The sequence below is a fragment of the Nerophis ophidion genome, linkage group LG11 (assembly GCF_033978795.1).
Source record: "Nerophis ophidion isolate RoL-2023_Sa linkage group LG11, RoL_Noph_v1.0, whole genome shotgun sequence".
In the NCBI taxonomy this organism is placed as follows: domain Eukaryota; kingdom Metazoa; phylum Chordata; class Actinopteri; order Syngnathiformes; family Syngnathidae; genus Nerophis; species Nerophis ophidion.
The window spans coordinates 50,365,001-50,387,361 of record NC_084621.1 but is presented as its reverse complement, the minus strand read 5'-3'; the positions used below and the strand labels follow the sequence as shown (position 1 = coordinate 50,387,361).

Here is a 22,361-nt window from a genome sequence, read left to right as displayed (position 1 = left end):
CTATTTTTTTTTCCTTTTTTTGTGTTGGAGGTGGGAACCATTTGGCACCTCACGATTCAATTAAATTCTGATTGTTTAGGTGACGATTTGATTCAAAATCAATACACGATTCAACACAATCCTCATAATATAATATTTGGAATGTTGATTATAATAAAACTTTTTCAAAACAGGTTACAGGCATCAAAAGCTCTTCTTGGCGGCTAAAGTACGACTTAGGCGCACAGTGCTGACCTAAAAGAAAAAGTTTTTTTTTTATTGATATATTTAAAAAGTTGTAATTATAAAATTCACAATCTGTTAATCAATCTAATAAAATAAAATAGAGCAACCCCAACTCCAACCCAATCCCAGCTATAAGTTGGATATAAATGTACAAAGCAATTGAGAAGACATAAGTACAATACTTATTAAATAGTATACAAAAAAAGGACAACCAACATTTAATAAAAGCAACAGTATCAATAATTATAGTAATTTCAATAATAGTTGGTTCATCATTTTAATCCAAAAATGTATTATTAAAAACAAAACAAAAATATATATTTGTTTATGTTTTTTAGGGGAAATGTTATGCAAAACCAACTTGTCTTACGTATTGGTACCTATTTTTGTAATTTGCAATCTCAACACGTCCCGGAAATTTTGATTCAAACCAGCTTGATTCATACTTCCTCCAAACGAGCCATTTAGAATTTGCTTGATTCGTGCCATTTTTCACATTGGTGATATCAGCAGATATTTACAGGTTTGGCAAAGTTTTACATGAAGAGGTGTGTGCAAGTCCACCATTGTAGTCAGACGTAGTAGTCAACAAGTTCCTTCCTTTTCTCTATCTTATTCTGGGGCCGACATTCTCGCACATGCACGTGCATCCTCCGCTGTGGCTTTTTTTTTTTACAAAGTAACATGTAATTTGACTTCATATCTGTCAGTAGACACGATATGGAGGCGTTAAAAAGTACAATATGACGGAGGGGAGGCATGTTAATAAGACCACCTACAAATCGTTGCATCCTAAAGAGATGGTCAGAAAGCGGCTTTAATATGGTTTTTGACCAAAAACAAAAACAAAATACCATTAGATGGTAAGTAGGCCGCAAAGAACTATTTAGAAATGTAGAAAAAAAAAATCATCATTTGACCGTTTTTTAATCCTTTGAAAATTATGAATCGATTTAGGATCTAAATAAATTCAAAAAATCGCGATTTGGATGTAAATTGATTTTTTGAGCACCCCTTTTATTTACTACTTTTAATATTAATTGGATGCTATTACATGCTACATATAGTCAAATAAAGTTGCATTTATTCTATGTATGCAATGCCTCGAGTATGTATATTTGTATGCAATTTTCCACTAAAAAGTACCTTAACTAAAGTCTGTTTAAAATCGTGAGGTCAATAAAAACCAAAAACCACATACAAATGTGACGGATGAAAAATATTTTTACAGCTCTGAAAAATAAATAATATATTTGTCCATGTACTAAAAGTGACCTACGGTTAGAATGATGCTGCTTCGCATATTGCCCTTTGTAGGTCTTGCAGGTGGAGTTGTCCCCTTTACACACGCCGCAAACATCGAGTCCAGCCGTGGAGCCCAGCACGCGGTCACAGCCCACTCTCTGTGTGACAAAATAGTCAATTCCACGTTTCATCTTTTATTTCATTTTTCGGTGTATTTTCATTCCTTAAAAAGGACAACTGCCTTGAGTTCACCGGACAAGTGCCTTTCCGTTGGACATTCAAATCATGCAAAAACAGTATGTTGTGACAAATTTAAGTGCTTAACATTTTAAAATAAAACCTTATTACCTCACAAAGGCCATCAATGCAGACATTAGAACTGTCCTGTGAACAAAGTGTCCCATCCTTGACTTTGCTTGCAAGGGCAAAGAAGAAATCATAGCCTTCAGCAAAGCAGTAAAGCTTGCATATATCTTGATCTGCATGGAGGAGAGAAATTGAGCTCTTAAGACATGTTTTGATAATTTATAATTATAATGTTCAATACTTTATACACATATGGGGCATGATCTACTAAGAGCAAAATACCACGCGCTAAACAGTGTGCAAACTTTGAAATTGTGTGTCCTATTAGTGGGCGTGTTGCGGGTGATTTACGAAGATTATGTGCGAAATTGATAACGTGCAAAACTGGTGCCCTATATAAATTAGGTCTTTGCCCGTACTACATGCTGTGTCCAAGGTGACACTCATTTCACTCCACATTCATGACCTCATATGCTCCTACAGTTTCAACCTATGTTGTTTTGTCTGTTGTGAAATATGCAGCGCAAACCAAATTTTTGGGGCGAAGTACAATCCAAACCAGTGGTTCTTAAACTTTTTTACCAAGTAGCTACCACCTCAAAAACACTACGCGCTTTAATTACCACCATAATGACCAATATTAATATACAGTAGCGTAGTAGGCTGAAACATTAATTAAAAACAAGGCAGAGGTTTTAACTGTCATATAATTCAGCAAAATAACTAAATTAATTCCCTATTTGAGATGGTCTGTTTAGTTTTTTACTGAAAAAGACACTTGAATGTACATGAAAATGCAGAATATGGGATTTACAATACTAACTATGAACAATAAAACATTGAATATTTAAAATATATGATCGTTGCTATTCTAATACAGACCACTTCCTTAAACGACATATTTTATAATTGAGCAAGAGCAACAATTATGCAACAAACATGGCGAGAAATAAAGGCGAAAGGATATAATATCACTGTTCTATGGTGACCAGAGTGTGTTGTTTATCTATTAATGACCGAACTATGTCCTGTGCACAATGAGCTTACGTTCAAACACGTATTCCTCCCTCTATGAAAACATCCAAACATGTCTTTGTTACGTTTACCTGAACATCATTATCCAGCACCACTGGTCACATTGTGTATCACAGTCAGTTCATCTGCATATCAGTACGGAGAAACGATGTGTCAATCGTTTTATTTTTCACAAAAATGTTAACAATTGGAATCACTTCTATAGTTTGAAAATATCCAGCGGGCCGTATTGAAATGGTAATTTTGCAGTATTATTCCAAGATAGCTCAGTTAACTGCTTTTTTTATGCTGTTTTACAAGACCCATGTCACGTGACTTCAAATTTGACACCTCATCGGCTGGCTCTGAGACAGGATCAATTGCTTCTGTCCTAATTTACCAGAAGTGAGTCTTGCATTTTGATCCAGCAAATTTTTTGACACTGATTTTTTTTACACAGAATTTTTATACATTAAAGTTTTTACACTGAATTTTTATACAATGAATTTTTTTACCGGGAATTTTCATACATTGAATTTTTTCACATTGAATTTTTATACACTGATTTTTTTATACACTGAATTCATTTTCAACAAAATTGGCAGCATAATTTGATTCCACAAAATTTAAACGCAAAATATTAAGTTACATATACATTCAGTGTCAAAAAAATATATATTTTTATTAAAGACACAAATTAACCTCCATAAGTCACAGAATTCCTGATTTTCCAAAGCCCTATTTTCACCTCTTCCAGGAAAGTTTTCACAATTTACATTTTTCAACTGTTTTTGACAATTCCACCTTCAAAAGATTATTCTTAATTGGGACAACAACACTAACATATTCCTTTTTGTACAAATGCCCTGTTTTCCCGAAATTCCAAAATTCATATTTAAATCAGAACTGTTACTATGTTAACATGTTTTAACCATTTTGAAAAATTCTAACACCAATCCATTCATATAATCTAAAACAATTACCTACAGTTTAAAAAATCCCCATTTTTCCACATTTGTAGGAAATTCCTATTCAAATGAAAGGATATATTCATATTTATACAATGCCCCAAATTCTAAAACTGTTGTGCCATTTTTTACTTGATTCCGACCTTTCAACCATCAACCCACACTCCTCACATACGTCGAACACAAAACATGTTGTCCTTTTCCCAGGATTCCCAGTTTTCCCGGAATCTCCAGTAATTTTCTCCCTATTGACATTGAGTTCGAAATATACAATCGGATGCATATCCTGCATTTCTCATCCGATTTGAACCGTTCCAATATCCACACACATACATAAAAGTAATTATTTGGTTGGTCATTACTAGAAAAACTAACGTTATATTGTAACACCGTTTTTGGAAAACTGGTGGACATAGGACGGAAGATTTTGTGTCCATTGTCTGTCCTTGCTGCGCGATCACCTCCTTTGTCACAGCCATGTGCAAACTATACCAAACTATACCAGCTTGCACGCACATTTCAAATGTGCTAAATATAGATGCAAAATTGCAGTTGCAAAAAACTCTTAATCTTGATTAATTATATTGTGATCGCCAAATGATTCTATTTGCATGTACTTCGCTAATTTTGCTGGCTTCATGGTGTGCTAAAAACAACTTGGTTCTTAACACAAACAAAACCAAATAACTAATTGTAGACTTCCGCAGGAAATGGCAGAAAGAACACCCTCCACTTGTAACTAATAACAATCTCATAGAAAGGGTCAAACAATTCCAATTTTTAGGGGTGACCATCACAGAAGATCAATGCTGGGACATTAACACTGTTTCTACAGTCGGAAAGGCTCAACAACGTCTTTTCTTTCTAAGGAAACTAAAATGCGCAAACATTCCGCAGATATCAATGGTAAACTTTTACAACTGTGCCATCGGCAGGGACCTCACCTACGGCTTTTTAGTGTGGTTCGCTAGCTGCACTAAAGCAAACAAACAGGCCCTCCAGCGAGTGGTTAAAACAGCAGGGAAAATTACAAGGACTATACTCCCAGAGATGAGTGCCATGTACACAGCTCGCTGCTTAAAGCGAGTACGCAACATCCTGAAGGACAGATCTCCCGCCCAAAGGCAAAACCCAGTAACTCAATTTTGGTCAAAACTGAGCTGATAATAATTTTGGAGTTCCTAGGTGATATGCTTTACATTAGTGTATGCGATATTGTAATTTGTTCCGTAAGTAAGCTGTTACGCGCATGGCAGGACCTAGCAAATACCACATAACCGCGTAGATACAACAGAAAAACCTAGTATCTCAAGGGACCAATCGGAGCTTCTTTGTCAGTCGCCTTATTGTCTTTAATGAGACATTTGCACGAACGGGGGCCGAAGGTCAACCTGATTATGTGATATTATGGCACGAGGGGATATTTGGAAGATTGGCCCAAGACGTTGCAAGCACCTTCATTAAATGTATTGTTCCTGATTCTTCCCCTTGCATACTCTTTTGGGCAGATAACTGTGGAGGTCAAAATAAAAACTGGACGCTGTACACGGCTCTTGCCCAATGTGCAAACGCAGAATGGGGCCCACCCGTGATTATAATAAAATATCTGGAGAAAGGGCACACGTTCATGAGAGCAGATTCAATCCATGGCTCAATCGGCAAGAAAATGAAAGCTCAAGAAAACCTCTATACGTTGGATGACTTTGTAGATCTTTGTAAGACAGCATCGAGATAGATTGGTTTTCCTTTGTTTTCTCAAAATCAGCTAGAAGTGAGTGACTAGGTTTTGCCTTTGGACCGGAGAGATACCATCCAGCACATGGCCTCTTAAACCTGCTACCCTCTGGAAGGAGGTACAGATCGATTCGCGCCAGGACCACCAGAATGTCTCACAGTCTTTATCCCCAGGCTGTGAGACTGCTAAATGAACAGCATGCCCCTTTACTTCCCCCGACCATCTTATTACCTCACTCCTCACCACCTCAATAATTGTGCTCTGGACATTGCATTGCTGCAGCGTCAACACCCATCAGACATCTGACTGTTCCCACCCCCCCACGTCCCTCTATATGTGTTCTCATAGACAAATGCTAAGCTAAACTGTAAACTGTGGTCAACCTGCACATCAGTGCAGTTTCTATGCTGCTGGACAAAGCTCAAACGAAATCTCATTGACATGTATGACTTAAGTGTTATTTATAACAATGACAATAAAGGAATTGATTGATTGATTGATTGAATTTGCTGATTTAAGGGACGCATTGTTCAGGGCACAAGCTTAGAAGATCAGCTTTGTGTGCGCTGTCAAATTTGAAGATGTTTTATTACACACAAACTTTAGCAGATCAAATCTGTATCGTACGTATGAACCAGAGTATTGGGACATTAGTATTATGTGGAATATCATAGGATCTCCTTCTGGATACATTGAATTAAATGTGGAGTGGACTTCCTGTGGGAATTTTATCCAGAAGAGTAATATTATGCTCAAAGGTCACTAATGCTAAATTTAACTTCTTCATTCATCTGTGGCTCTATGGATATTGCTGTGTGCACTGTGACACCAACCTGTTTACACAAAATTGACAGCATTGAATATAATCCCCGAAATTTAACACTAATTCTGACCACTAACCATAACCCCCCAATTGGTAAGATGAAAATGGGTGAAATTGGGAAACTATTAATTCATAGATGTGTGTTCAAATTGTTGTCTCACCATCCACTCTTGTGTAGGGACTCCAGGTGTAGTGCCATCCTCTGAACTGTTTACTGTTAAACTCAGCACATTGCTGTGTTCTGTAATCAACGGCATTCAGGGGACAATCCTGAGTATTGCACAGCTTATATGACCTGGAGGAGCCTTCACAGAACTTTCCTCCATAAGCAGGTCTGCAACAAAAATCCAAATTTTAGATCATCAACATTGTTACAAAACATGTCAGTTTCATCTGATGAGCATTTGCAATCGTCAATTCAAAGGTTGGCCATATTTGTACTGAAAAAAAGTGTTTGTATTGTATGGAACTGGGAGATACTATTTTGTGAAGGGTTCTCAGTGTATATCCGCAGGCAGGTGATCACTCTATAAGCCACTGTCACGTAGCTAATTTCTTTCCACTCAAATTTCCTTCTCATGTTTCGTGCTTTCCTTGTTAGCCTTTTTCTCACCCACTAAGCCTCTCTATCATTGCCTATCTCTGTCTTCTTTCCAATACCCCCTCTCCCCTCCTTTCTTCCCCTCTATGTCTACTTTAGCCCACCATTTGTCAAGAACTTGGCAAGACCTGATAAAGAGGAGCCCCAGATTTTGATAGAAGGCACCAGGGCTGACTGGCTATGCAAATATTCCCAAGTGATTTATGAGAGAGGGAATACGTGAACAGATAAGAAATGATGCGGTTGAGTCACGTTCCCAACACAGTGGCAAATAGTATGATGACAGACCCCAAAATTAAAATGAGTTTAAAAATTCTAAGAGGTGGAATTTATTGGGTTGTTCAGTTATTTTAGATTCAAAACACACAACTTGCCTGGTACAAACCCCGTTTCCATATGAGTTGGGAAATTCTGTTGGATGTAAATATAAACGGAATACAATGATTGCAAATAATTTTCAACCCATATTCAATTGAATGCACTACAAAGACAAGATATTTGATGATCAAACTCATACTTTATTTTTTTTTTGCAAATAATAATTAACTTAGAATTTCATGGCTGCAACACGTGCCAAAGTAGTTGGGAAAGGGCATGTTCACCACTATATTACATCATCTTTTCTTTTAACAACACTCAATAAACGTTTGGGAACTGAGGAAACTAATTGTTGAAGCTTTGAAAGTGGAATTCTTTCCCATTCTTGTTTTGTGTAGAGCTTCAATCGTTCAACAGTCCGAGGTCTCTGCTGTCATATTTTACGCTTCATAATGTGCCACACATTTTCGATGGGAGACAGGTCTGGACTGCAGGCGGGGCAAAAAAGTACCCGCACTCTTTTACTACAAAGCCATGCTGTTATAACACGTGCTGAATGTGGCTTGGCATTGTCTTGCTGAAATAAGCAGGGGCGTCCATGAAAAGGACGGCGCTTAGATGGCAGCATATGTAGTTCCAAAACCTGTATGTACCTTTCAGCATTAATGGTGCCTTCACAGATGTGTAAGTTACCCATGCCTTGGGCACTAATGCACCCCCATACCATCACAGATGCTGGCTTTTGAACTTTGTGTAGATAACAGTCTGGATTGTTCACTTCCCCTTTGGTCCGGACGACACAATGTCGAATATTTCCAAAAACAATTTGAAACGTGGACTTGTCAGACCACAGAACACTTTTCCACTTTGCATAAGCCCATCTTAAATGATCTCAGGCCCAGAGAGGCCGGCGGCATTTCTGGATGTTTTGATAAATGGCTTTTGCTTTGCATAATAGAGCTTTAACTTGCACTTACAGATGTAGCGACGAACTGTATTTAGTGACCGTGGTTTTCTGAAGTGTTCCTGAGCCCATGTAGTCATATCCTTTAGAGTTTGTTGTCGGTTTTTGATACAGTGCCGTCCGAGGGACAAAAGGTTACGTTCATTCAATGTTGGTTTCTTGCCATGCCGCTTACGTGGAGTGATTTCTCCAGATTCTCTGAACCTTTTGATTATATTATGGACCGTAGATGATGAAATCCTTAAATTTCTTGCCATGCACTTTGAGAAACGTTGTTCTTAAACTGTTTGACTATTTGCTCATGCAGTTGTAAACAAAGGGGTGTACCTCGCCCCATCCTTCTTGTGAAAGACTGAGCATTTTTTGGGAAGCAGGTTTTATACCCAATCATGGCACCCACCTGTTCCCAATTAGCCTGCACACCTGTGGGATGTTCCAAATAAGTGTTTGATGAGCATTCCTCAACTTTATCAGTATTTATTGCCACCTTTCCCAACTTCTTTGTCATGTGTTAATGGCATCAAATTCTAAAGTTAATGATTACTTGCAAAAAAAAAAAATGTTTATCAGTTCGAACATCTAATATGTTTTCTTTGTAGCATATTCAACTGAATATGGGTTGAAAATGATTGGCAAGTAATTGTATTCCGTTAATATTTACAACTTACACAATTTCCCAACTCATATGGAAACGGGGTTTGTACATGCAATCTCCATTTATCCGTCCATTTTCAATAAGGCTTGTTTTAATCAGGGTCATGGGCAGTGAGCTGGTGCCGAGCCCAGCTGACTTATGGCCAGAGGTTAGCGCAGGGGTCCCCAAACTAAGGCCCGCGGGCCAATTCCGGCCCGCCAGTGTTCGAGATCTATTTTTTTTTTTAATCTGTCCTTTCTAGTCCATTTCTACCGCTTGTTGCTTGTTACTCTCAGTCTCCTAGCCGCTCAGGCAAATCACATTGTCTAAAAATGCATTTTCCAATCGATGACGTGATATCCTATACGTATATATATATATATATATATATATACCTATATATACATATATATACATCTATATATATATATATATATATATATATACATACATATATATACATATATATACATATATATCCATATAAATACATATATACATATATATATGTATATATATATATATATATATATATATATATATATATACTGTATATATACATATATATACATATATATATATATATATATATATATATATATATATATATATATATATACATATATATATATATATATATATATATATATATATATATATATATATATATATATATATATATATGTATATATATATACATGTGTATATATATATATATATATATATATATATATATATATATATATTAGGGGTGGGCAAATTAATGCGTTAATTACGAGTTAACTCATCAATCTATTAACGCCGACAATTATTTTATCGCACATTTGCGTATGTTGTTTACATGCTTTTATTTTGTTAACGCCTGTTCTTAACAAGATGGCGTCGCCCGGATGGGCTTCGGTGTCGAGGGGCTCTTGGTAAAGATGGAACATTTGGCAAAAGTACCGGACAATTCTGCAAATTTCATGGCTGGCTTACAGTGTGGTCACTCTGGGATCACTTACGGCCGCCAGACAATTCTGAATGTGGATAGATCGGGCCGTTTTGGACTGAATGACGCGTGCTTGCTAGACCGGCTAGCAAGCATGGGAATACTTTGCCGGCTACATCCAGCGGCCTGTGAAGTAGCGGAGTATATGTGTTGTCCGTCTATTTATGAATAATGCAGACGAGGCGTGTTGGCTGAGTTCTTAACGTTTGCTTTCAGAGCGTGCATATCACAACATACAAGATGCCGTCATGGCAACACAACCTATACCGGGCTACCGCGCATGCTCGTCACTCCTGTTGCATACTGGGTAGGGTAGTTCTTTTTTCCCCTGGCTCATAACATCACAATATAGTACCATGTATATGGGTTCGGTTTCTCAAAGCACCAAGCAAACAATCGGAAAATTCCCATCATATCAATTCCTAGATATGGTCATAATTATTTTAAGTGCACTACGCAGAATAAACACAACATTATTGATATTGCTACTACGGATAATTTGATCAAAAATTCCCTAAAACAGCCCACTACCTATAATATAGGTTTTTTAAACATAAGATCCCTGATAAAAAAAAATGTTTCTGCTGTTATCTCAGAAATTGTCTGTTCAGATGTTATGATTGTGGCTCAGAGATTTGTATGTAGATTATATTTATTTTCCATAACAAACAGGATAAGTTAAATACCCTGGCAGTGGCAATAAGCTTAAATGTTTGTATTTACATTTTTTTTGTTGATTTTCATAAAATATGCTATTTAACTGCTACTGTTTAACAAGGACTGATTTAAATTGTGTTTGCACAACAAATGTTCTGGTGCTTTTGTTCATGTGGGAGAATATTCCAATAAAGGTGCACTACACACTACTTTTGAATTCATTATTGGGCTTTGCGTATACAATGCAGTTAATCGCGATTAATCGGAGAAATTATGCGATTAACTTTGATTAAAATTTTAATCGTTGCCCAGCCCTAATATATATATATATATATATATATATATATATATATATATATATATATATATATATATATATATATATATATATATATATATATATATATATATATATATATATATATATATAAACAGTCTGCCCCCCGGCCAAATTATTTTAACCCAATGCGGCCCCTGGGTCAAAAAGTTTGGGGACCTCTGCCCTTGAGTTATACCCTCCAATTAGCCTAACGTGAATGTTTTTGGAATGTGGGACAAAGTTAGAATACTGTACACAGAGAAAACACAAACGCTAAACTGCAACGTTTAAATGGACATTCAAACCTAGATCTCCAGACTGGGCCACTGCACGGCTCCCTAGTACAAACTTAATCTCATATTTCTTAAACTGGTTACACTTTTCCTTTTAAAGTGTGGATTCAAATGGTCTAATTAATGTACATTACTCTTGATAAAGGCCATTGCAATGTATATGACTTGGATATTGTACAAAAAAACTTGCTTTTTAATAAGACTACAGGAGAGTGTGCTTCAAAGTGCCAGATGCAACAACATAATCCACACACATTGAAAACAGTTCAAAAACTATATACTGTATTTGCAATGATATGTATATTTTTCTCCACCTTGGTTTAATGCAGTGCCTCTCACGATAGGTGACACCACTCTCGCAGCTTCGCGAGCAGACAGACCAAGACGACCACTCTGACCACTGGCCATGCTGGGGCCTTGGACCCTCATCGCCCTGTTTCACACACTGCCCCCTTCGACACCACTGGATAAGAGAATGGCAACACACATATGGTCAGTCATAAAAGCAACAGAAACACAAAAGTGCACCATGTGCTTTGAATAAATAAATGTCATATGTTCAAAATTCTCTGACGAAGGCTGAAGTGTTAGCCGAAACTGTCAGCAGGTAAGAAAACTTTCTTACACAAAAATAGTTGTCTGAACACAAGAATTGTGAACATGTATGTAAGAAGACAAGGTGAACACAATCGATTTAAATGACAGTTATATTTTTAAAAGCATTCAAAGTATTGTACACACTAAAAATCGTTGGGTTAAAAAATAACCCAATTTTAGCCCAACTGCTGGTTAAGAAAACGACAAAACGCCTTATTTGAGTTATTTTAATTCAACATTTTGGGCTAATATTTTCAACCCAACTTTTGCGTTGAAATATTTTACCAACAAATTTTATTATGATAACTTAATGTTGGGATATTCCCAACCAAACTATTGGGTTGCATTATTTAACCCAAAAGTTGAGTTATGCTAACTCAATGTTGGTTGATTCATGAACCAACTACTGGGTTGAATTTATTTCACATAAAAACTGTTGGGTTATTCCAAACCCAATTATTGGGTTGCGCAATTTAGCGCTCCTTGACCCAATAGTTGGTTAAAAATTATACATTTTACTGCTGGTTTTTCCTACTCCTTCCCAACTACTGATTGAAATTAACAACGTGCCAGCGTGCTTGTAGCACAGGAAGCTAACGGAATAGCGAAAAAAAAAGCTTAGCAAGTAAACAGGCAAACAAAAACGCAAAGCAAATTAGTAGTCGTAACTGTTGGGTGGAAGCAAATAAAAAAGCCGGACTACGTGTGGCAAAAAGCAGGTATTAAGTGGCTCTCTGGTTACTGCCCAGGAACAGGTGAGCGTGAAAACAATCTCCAGTCATGGCATCTAAATCACAAACCCAGGGGTGCTCAAAACAGGAACTGAGGGAGTCAAAAAATAAACAAACATGATCCGGGCAGCGGCTCCTGACAATAGCAGCGCTATACAGCATGCTCAAATATTTTCATCTACATAAGATGTGTGATTGTAAATAATGTTAATGAGATTAATCGTCAAGAAAAAAGTACCTTTTTATAAAAAAAAAACCTTCTACCAAAAATGCTTTAGTCATTGAAAAACAACCCCAAAATGGTTCATAGTTTTGAAAACACAGAAATGTACTTAAAATAATACACTTATAAACTAAAAAATGGATTGGTCTTCATGAAAATAACTCCAAAATTGAATCCAACACTCGCAACTCGTAAATTGGGTTATCAAAATAGCCAAGCGTTGTTTAGTGTGTAGAACTTTAAAGGCCTACTGAAACCCACTACTACCCACCACGCAGTCTGATAGTTTATACATCAATGATGAAATATTAACATCGCAACACATGCCAATACGGCCTTTTTAGTTTACTAAATTACAATTTTAAATTTCCCGGGAGTTTCGTCTTCGAAACGTCGTGTAATGATGACGTGTACGCAAGACGTCACGGGTTTTTAGGAAGTATGAGCGTTACGCACACACACAGCTTAATATCGCCTGCTTTAACGGCATAATTATACAATTTTTTGGACATCTGTGTTGCTGAATCTTTTGCAATTTGTTCAATTAATATTGGAGAAGTCACAGTAGAAAGATGGAGTTGGGAAGTGTTAGCCTTTAGCCACACAAACACACAGTGATTCCTTGTTTAAAATTCCAGGAGGTGAAACTTTCCTATGGAACATGGATCCCTACCACATGTCGACCAGCAGGTTTCAGTGAGAAAATTGTGGTTAAAAAGTCAGTTCTTACCGGAGAAAAGCTGAGTTTGTGCCGTCCATAGCTGCCTTCGACTCCCCTGAGACACTGCGCGTCAAGACACCCGTGAAGACACCCTTCCGACTATCAGGTAATATTAAACTCACTAAAACACTAGCAACACAATCGAAAGATAAGGGATTCCCCAGAATTAACCTAGTAAATGTGTCTAAAAACATCGGGATCCGTCCCAATGCAATCACGTTTTATTTTTTTTTAACTTATTTTTTTATTTTATTTTTTTTTCTACTTCGTCGCTATCAATATCCTCAAACACGAATCTTTCGTCCTCGCTCAAATTAATGGGGAAATTGTCGTTTTTTTGGTCCGAATAGCACTTTTTGTTGGAGGCGCCCATTAAAAACAATGTGAAGATGTGAGGAGCCATCAAACATGTGACGTCATCGTCTGCGACTTCCGGTAGAGGCAGGGCTTTTCTCTTAGCACCGAAAGTTGCGAACTTTATCGTGGATGTTCTCTACTAAATCCTTTCAGCAAAAATATGGCAATATCGCGAAATTATCAAGTGTGACACAAAGAATGGAGTTGCTATCCCCGTTTAAATAAGAACATTTCATTTCAGTAGGCCTTTAAATTTACCCACATGTGCTCTCCTAAAAGTTTAATTAAGAGAGCTAAACCACATGCAGAAAATGCCTGAAAATTACATTGCATTCTTCAGATATATTTATTTCAGCAGATACTGATACTTTGAAAACAATGAAACTAGAAATACTGTTGAACACAATGCATAAATCAATTATAGTATGCTTTATAACTTTCTTCCTCAGTAAAGAAAACATGGAGGGCTGCTCTGGGGGTCTTTCGTCTCCTGAATTGCAAAGACAAATTCCTGTTTTACTCCAGCACTCGTCAAAAATACATTTGGTTTTGCGCTTAAAATGATCAAGTACAAGTGAGGTCAGGTCTCACTTGGGTTCAAAATTACCCTCATTCTCTGCATCGAGGCCATTTACAAACGCGTTCACATGCGATCCAGCCAGCTAGCTAATGTACAAAAAGGATGGTTGATTAGGTTGGTAAATATTGTTTGTACAAAAAATTATGCAATGTATGATTAATGAAAGTGATGCTGAACTCATGCTAATTTTGATTTAATCATAATTACACGGCAAAACGAAAACATAGCACTTAACCAGTTTATGACCCAATGACATAGTTTAAAGAGACCATGACCTCGCTCCAAATCCCTGAATGTAATGTGAGATGATAGTCGGAAATTCAGACTCGTGTCACAAGCAGTTTTTATCATGAATTGGATCTCTTTGTGTTCAGATGACATCAGGCATGTTGCAGGAAACTTCCTTTTAGAATGATCCATGTTGATAGTTGGGGCACATGCACAGCTGTTCTCGTTCCCATCAAGTTTTCATGCCTCTGCACGAATCTCCCCGCCCCCCCACCCCCAACCTCACACGCATACACGTCTCGGATTTATCTTGGGGTTCTCCACTAACAACTGGAACAGCTGATTTCCCCTGAAGTTGTTCCCTGACCGAGAGCCACAGATTTCTAAGTAAGCTTGTCATTGTTTGTGTTCCGTTAATTGTCCCGTGGAGGGAAAGGGTGGGATTAAGCCATCAGGTTCAATAGATCGAGTACCAAATGCCTATGAGGGACGGTTGGGCGGTTGGAGAGAGGCCGAGAGAGGGAATGAGCCCCTTAGGGAGAATCATTTTAAAAGAACGAAGGAAAGAAACAATAAATAAAGAGCACAGATTGCTTTCTGGCACAGATCCCAAGAGCCCATTTTTTGCTACATCAGCAACAAACCAGTTGCAGTTGCTCCCTCAAGAAGACTATTGTATCGACATTGCACTTGAATTAGCTCAAATCTAATTTATAGTCAAGGTCATCCAAACTCTTTACTTAGAATCAAAACGAAAATTAGCTGATGGTCCTGGGCCAGCACTTAAAACTGCTGTGTCAGGGAATTTCATGAAATATATCAGCTACTGTTCTGTGCTCTATTGGTCAATGCATGTTGTTCTGCTAACGTTTTAAAATGCACTGTCCTTGCACAAACAAATAGTGAACTAAGAAGGTATAACAGAGTTGGTTGCTGCTTTGTAAAAATTACAACCTTCGCACTTCTGAGAATACTTCTCCAGGATGTTAGTGTATCTTTGGAATCATTTGTAATGTAAAAGTTTACAATCTTTGCTGTAGCTCATCCCAAATGTGTGTCCTCAATTTGATCAGGTTTATGTCAAGGCTCTCAGGTTTTTCGGCATCAAACTCATCCAGTCTTGCCTTTTTAGACCTAGCATTGTGCATTGTGGTACAGTCAAGATCGATTCCAAAATTGGCCTTGTCAAAACCGCTGAAGTTGGAAGCATAGAATTGTGAAAAGTCAAAAATCCTGATTTTTCAACTCTCCATATGTCTCCATAACTGTATTTTCATAGTGGATCCTGTTCACTACGTATTTGTCTCATATGATATTTAATCCGTCAGTGATCTGTAACCCCCTTCAAGGAGGAATGTAAGTCTGGCACCACTAATGTGTTAAAGGGAAAACCCCCTCTACATTTCAGTTGCTTAAGTCTTTTGAAACTCCGTAGTCTATTTGAGGTATTCCAGTTTAAAAGCTCCAGTTTTGTGTTTTTTTTGTATCTATATTGTACTGTATTTATTTGTTATGATGTTGCCATGGTGCCATATGCTTGTTTTAATTAACCAGATTTGCACACATAAACAACTTTTTTTCCCCCACACATACAAATGCCTGTTGGCACGAGTGGCTACAGTGGGACTACATTTCTCCTCCAAAAGATGACAACAGAAGCCAAACATTTTGAGTAAGACTGCTCAAATTGGCACTAACATTTACACCCTTGTCTACACTGGAACTTTTGTGATTTTTTTTTCTTCTTTTGCTGGGATGAAAAAAAAAAAAAACACGTCCACACACGTGTTGGATCAACAATAGTCACTTCCAGAGAGCAACACAGCAATGAGAAAAAAACGATGCAATACATAAGCCTCAACTGTATGCGGCGCTGTACATAAAAATCAGAGCTATACCGCATTTTCCGGAGTATAAGTCGCTCCGGAGTATAAGTCGCACCTGCCGAAAACGCATAATAAAAAAGGAAAAAAATATATATAAGTCGCACTGGAGTATAAGTCGCATCTTTTGGGGAAATCTATTTGATAAAACCCAACACCAAGAATAGACACCGAGAAGGTGCCTGGTATGTTAACGTAACATATTATGATAAGAGTCATTCAAATAACTATAACATATAGAACATGCTATAAATTTACCAAACAATCTGTCACTCCTAATCCCTAGATCCCATGAAATGTTATACGTCTAGTCTCTTACGTGAATGAGCTAAATAATATTATTTTATATTTTACGGTAATGTGTTAATAATTTCACACATAAGTCGCTCCTGAGTATAAGTCGCACTGCAAAAAAACTGCAACTTATCGTCCGAAAAATACGGTATTAGAAAGTCTTCCCTCACAATAACATTGCTAAAGCGCAGATTACAGCAACTCTCAAGGCCTTCAGATTGTACAGTTCAACTAGCTCACAGTTCTAGTTGTGAGCAGCACAGAAACATTCATTAATTTTTAAAAACGACCACATTTTCTCCAACTTAACTTTTTGCCTGTCCCACAAGTGACACCATTCAGATTGCTGGTAGGAAGTCACCATTCATCATATTTGTTATATCTTTGTTATATCAAATGTAAATACGCCAGACTGCAGCCAAATGATCATTTCAATCTGCAGTCCCCTGGCAGGTTGATGGTATATAGCAGAGGTCCCCAACCACCCGTCCGGGGACCGGTACAGGTCCGAGACGCATTAGCTACCAGGCCGCAGAGAAACATGAAATTATTTATAAAGGACTGAATTTTCTCCGACTTAACTTTAGCCTGTCCCACTTAACACACCAATAAACTGGTTTATAGATGTACAATAAAACTCCTCATAGGAAATTGTTAGATTCATTTGAACTTTGTGACATGATACAATGCACATTCATGAACATCCATCCATCCATCCATTTTCTACCGCTTATTCCCTTTTGGGGTCGCGGGGGGCGCTGGCGCCTATCTCAGCTACAATCGGGCGGAAGGCGGGGTACACCCTGGACAAGTCGCCACCTCATCGCAGGGCCAACACAGATAGACAGACAACATTCACACTCACATTCACACACTAGGGCCAATTTAGTGTTGCCAATCAACATATCAAATATAAATGCGACAGATTATATCCAAAGGCTGATTTCCATCTGCATCTCATTGAAAAGAAACGAGCTCCCACATATTCAGCGTTATAGTGACTTGTATTTTTCCTGCACTTTTTTTGCTGTATTGTATCTGCCACCCTTGGAAGGCCGGTCTGTGAAAATATTGCCTACATTAAAGGCCTACTGGAATGAGATTTTCTTATTGAAACGGGGATAGCAGGTCCATTCTATGTGTCGTACTTGATCATTTCGCGATATTGCCATATTTTTGCCGAAAGGATTTAGTACAGAACATCCACGATAAAGTTCACATTTTTCGGTGCTAAGAGAAAAGCCCTGCCTCTACCGGAAGTCGCAGACGATGACGTCAAATGTTTGATGGCTCCTCACATATTCACATTGTTTTTAATGGGAGCCTCCAACAAAAAGTGTTATTTGGACCGAGAAAACGACAATTTCCCCATTAATTTGAGCGAAGATGAAAGATTTGTGTTTGAGGATATTGATAGCAACGGACTAGAAAAAAAAAGTAAAAAAAACCCACACGATTTCATTGGGATGGATTCCGATGTTTTTAGACACATTTACTTGGATAATTCTGGGAAATCCCTTATCTTTCTATTGTGTTGCTATTATTTTAGTGAGTTTACAGTACCTGATAGTTGGAAGTGTGCGTCCACGGGTGTCTTGACGCGCAGTGTCTCAGGGGAGTCGACGGCAGCTATGAACGGCACAAGCTCAGCTTTTCTCCGGTAAGAACTGACTTTTTAACCACAATTTTCTCACCGAAACCTGCTGGTGGACATGTGGTAGGGAACCATGTTCGCTTGACCGCACTCTGATCCATCGTAAAGTTTCGGCTCCGGGAATTTTAAACAAGGAATCACTGTGTGTTTGTGTGGCTAAAGGCTAAAGCTTTCCAACTCCATCTTTCTACTGTGACTTCTCCAATATTAATTGAACACATTTCAAAAGATTCAGCATCACAGATGTCCAAAAAACTGTATGATTATGCCATTAAAGCAGACGATATTTAGCTGTGTGCGTGCGCAGCGCTCATACTTACTAAAAACCCGTGACGTGTTGCGTACACGACATCATTACACGACGTTTTGAAGACGAAACTCCCGGGAAATTTTAAATTATAATTTAGTAAACTAAAAAGGCCGTATTGGCATGTGTTGCAATGTTAGTATTTCATCATTGATGTATAAACTATCAGACTGCGTGGTGGGTAGTAGTGGGTTTCAGTAGGCCGTTAAATCCGTTGCTGGCGCAAAAAAGATTGGGGACCCTTGTTCTAAAGGACCCTATTCTCCATTTTCGTTTAAGTGCTTTTTTTAGGCTCGAAATAATGCATGTTTCTCTTAGCTGTATGTATTCTCCCATTCAGCCTGCGGACACAGCCACCCTGTGTAAGTTCCACACAAGTGCTTAAGTCGTGAATGAAGGCGGGATCATTATAAATGATAATAATATTTTAATTTTTCTTGGTTGTGTGAAAATCATGGTGGATTAAAGGCCTACTGAAATTAGATTTTCTTATTTAAACGGGGATAGCAGGTCCATTCTATGTGTCGTACTTGATCATTTCGCGATATTGCCATATTTTTGCTGAAATGATTTATTAGAGAACATCGACGGTTAAGTTCGCAACTTTTGGTTGCTAATAGAAAAGCCTTGCCTGTACCGGAAGTAGCAGACGATGTGCGCGTGACGTCACCGGTGTGAAGGCTCCTCACATTCTCACATTGTTTACAATCATAGCCACCAGCAGCAAGAGCAATTCGGACCGAGAAAGCGACGATTTCCCCATTAACTTGAGCGAGAATGAAAGATTCGTGGATAAGGAAAGTTAAAGTGAAGCCCGAAAAAAAAAAAAAAGAAAAAGAAAAAATAGAAAAGGCGACGGCTCTAGGTGGCGGCAGTGGGAGAGTTTCAGATGTAATTAGACACATATACTAGGATAATTCTGGAAAATCTCTTATCTGTTTATTGTGCTAATAGTATTTTAGTGAGATTATGAAGCCATACCTGAAAGTCGGAGGTCTACGGTGAACGCTAGTGTCTCTGAGAGAAGCCGAGGAGCCAAGATCACAGCTGCCTTTTTGAGCTGCAGGATGAGGTCGCATAATCCACTTAAGTCTCCGGTAAGAGCCGACTTAATATCACAATTTTCCCATCCAAAAACTTGCTGGTTGACGTAGAGAAACATGTTCGCTTGACCGCTCTGTGTTAAAGCTTCACAACAAACAATTAAACACCGGCTGTGTTTCAGTGCTAAAGGCAGCTGCAATCCACCGCTTTCAACCAACAGCATTCCTATTTGACGTCTCCATTCTTAATTGAACAAATTGCCAAAGATTCAGCAACAAAGATGTCCAAAATACTGTGTAATTGCAAGGTGAAAAGAGACGACTTTTAGCCGTAAGTGGTGCTGGGCTAATATGTCCACTACAACCAATAACGTCACAAACACGCGTCATCAAACGCGTCATCAAACGCATCATCAATCCACGACGTTTTCAACAGGAAAATCCGGGGGAAATTTAAAGTTGTAATTTAGTAAACTAAACCGGCCGTATTGGCACGTGTTGCAATGTTAAGATTTCATCATTGATATATAAACTATCAGACTGTGTGGTCGGTAGTAGTGGGTTTCAGTAGGCCTATAAGTTGTATTAATTGAAGATAACACTTTGCATTTAAAAAAGCCAAATCAATACTGACAGTGAATGTGTCACCATTGTAAAAGTGTGTGTTATGCAGGCTGAAACAGCGTATTCTTCATGGTTTGATGTGAATAATAAATAATCTGTAGCAAACATTTTATTTACTAATGATTATAACCACCCTGACGGTATTTGTGATGTTAAGAGGGGCTTAGTAGACAGCCTAGTTTTTGTATGTTTTTGTGTGTTTGCGCAAGTCAGAGAGTGACAGCTGACTGTTTGACATTAACTGTAAAAAATAATCAATTAAATTAATTGATAGATGCTACATTATATATGTATTTTCTAATAAATAGCCTAGTAGTGGGCAGCACGGTCGAACAGTCGTTAGTGCTCGTGCCTCACAGCGAGAAGGTCCTGGGTTCGATTCTTGGGCTTGGGGTCTTTCTGTGTGGAATTTGCATGACTGTCTGGGTTTTCTCCAGGGACTCCAGCTTCCTCCCACCTCCAAAGACATGCACCTGGGGATAGGTTGATTGGCAACACTAAATGGTCCCTAGGAACCAATTCGGAAATATATATTGTAATAATCCCAGGAATGTAGGCTCATAACTTCTTTGTTTGTCTTGTCTTTATTGCACAAGATGTAATACAACCACACAACAGCTCTCATGTCTCTAACGCTTTTCCCGGGACAACTCGAACTCTCACTTCCTGTCGATAACGTCACTTCCCTATCTCTCCCAGAAGTCCCGCCCCCCAGCCAAAGTCTTTGGCTAACACCCCTTAGCCAGCCGCTACATTATACATAGTTAAATGTTATGTTGAAGAGGTTCATTTAGCCTACTGACGTGTATTTATAAATAATTGATTTATACAGGCTAGAAGGTAAAGTGTTGTACCTGACAACTCTTGATGGTACAATCCATATAACACGTCACAGACAACGTCACGCTAACATCACGTGACACCTCTGATGAGGGCTGCAGAAGCAAAGTAGCCCAAACTTGTCAGGTACAACACTTTACCTGACTAGCCTATAGAAATCAAACATTTATAAATAGTTAAATGTTGTTACCCACATACGAAAAACCAGCAGCACTCTTTGAAACAGTATGTGGGCATACTTTTATTTTGAAGTGTCTCGTTTGGTCTGTCGAAGGATGTAAGGAAGCTACGAGGTATTTGTCATTTGTTGGTGTTTTACTTGGTAAAATGTTTGATCCACATGCTGTGCATGTTATTATTTTTACGTTTGTAACGTGCTTTATTTATTACAGTTTTCACGTTGAATTTGAAGCGAAAGGAAGCCCTCAAATAAATCAGTTCAGGAAAGCCATTGTGTCTGTGCTATTTGGAGGGAGTTACACTTTCTAACCTCACTAATGCCTTGCATCGTCTATATTAGATATATAACAATGCGAGGGTGGCGGGCGGTTGTGGCTTTGATGAAATGTTGGTTCTGGTGGGTGGCGGGTGGATGACGACTTTAGTGATGTGGTTGCGGATGATATAATTGCCTATCTGTGCATCTCTAGTCCCTAGTGTGTGAATGTCAGTGTGAATGTCGTCTGTCTAACTGTGTTGAGCCTGCGGAGAGGTGGCGACTTGTCCAGGGTGTACGCTGCTTTCCCCCCCAAAAGGGTAAAGTGTTAAAAAATGGATGGATGGATGGTCCAGATGCATTGAACATCCATTAGTGCCAGGAGGTTCAAAATTGGCGGATATACGTGTCGTTTCCTTCTGCTGTGGTTGCACTCAAGAGACAACGATGTGCAAATGCACATCGTTGACTTTTGATATTTATTTTTAAGTAGCATTACAGTGATTTTATTCTCATTTCAATGGCTGTTTCCAGGTGTCTTAATTGAAGTGATCAGATTTAATCTGATCATTTTCAGGAGGTTTCTTTTTCATTTATTACGTGTGGTGTACACTGCATCCAAACTTCAAGTGCAATAAAATGTTTTACCTTCCAGGGGAACTGGACTTATTCCAGCATCGAGGCATTTAACAGCAAACATACTTGAGTCTATGGAAGAATACTCAGAAGGCCAGATTTGAAAGATGAAAA

At 38.2% G+C, this 22,361-nt stretch overlaps 1 protein-coding gene across 3 annotated transcripts in view; it reads right to left on the bottom strand.

Annotated features, from left to right (window-relative positions):
* LOC133562220 (A disintegrin and metalloproteinase with thrombospondin motifs 16) overlaps window positions 1-22,361 on the bottom strand; it is a 166,862-nt gene that overhangs the window by 27,662 nt on the left and 116,839 nt on the right. For all 3 annotated transcript variants that reach the window (XM_061916195.1, XM_061916194.1, XM_061916196.1), the window contains 4 exons: window positions 11,408-11,556; window positions 6,478-6,650; window positions 1,819-1,949; window positions 1,505-1,628 (listed from right to left, as the gene is read on the bottom strand). In XM_061916195.1, coding sequence (XP_061772179.1) covers window positions 1,505-1,628; window positions 1,819-1,949; window positions 6,478-6,650; window positions 11,408-11,556 — 577 coding nt within the window. The remainder of the gene's footprint in view (window positions 1-1,504; window positions 1,629-1,818; window positions 1,950-6,477; window positions 6,651-11,407; window positions 11,557-22,361) is intronic.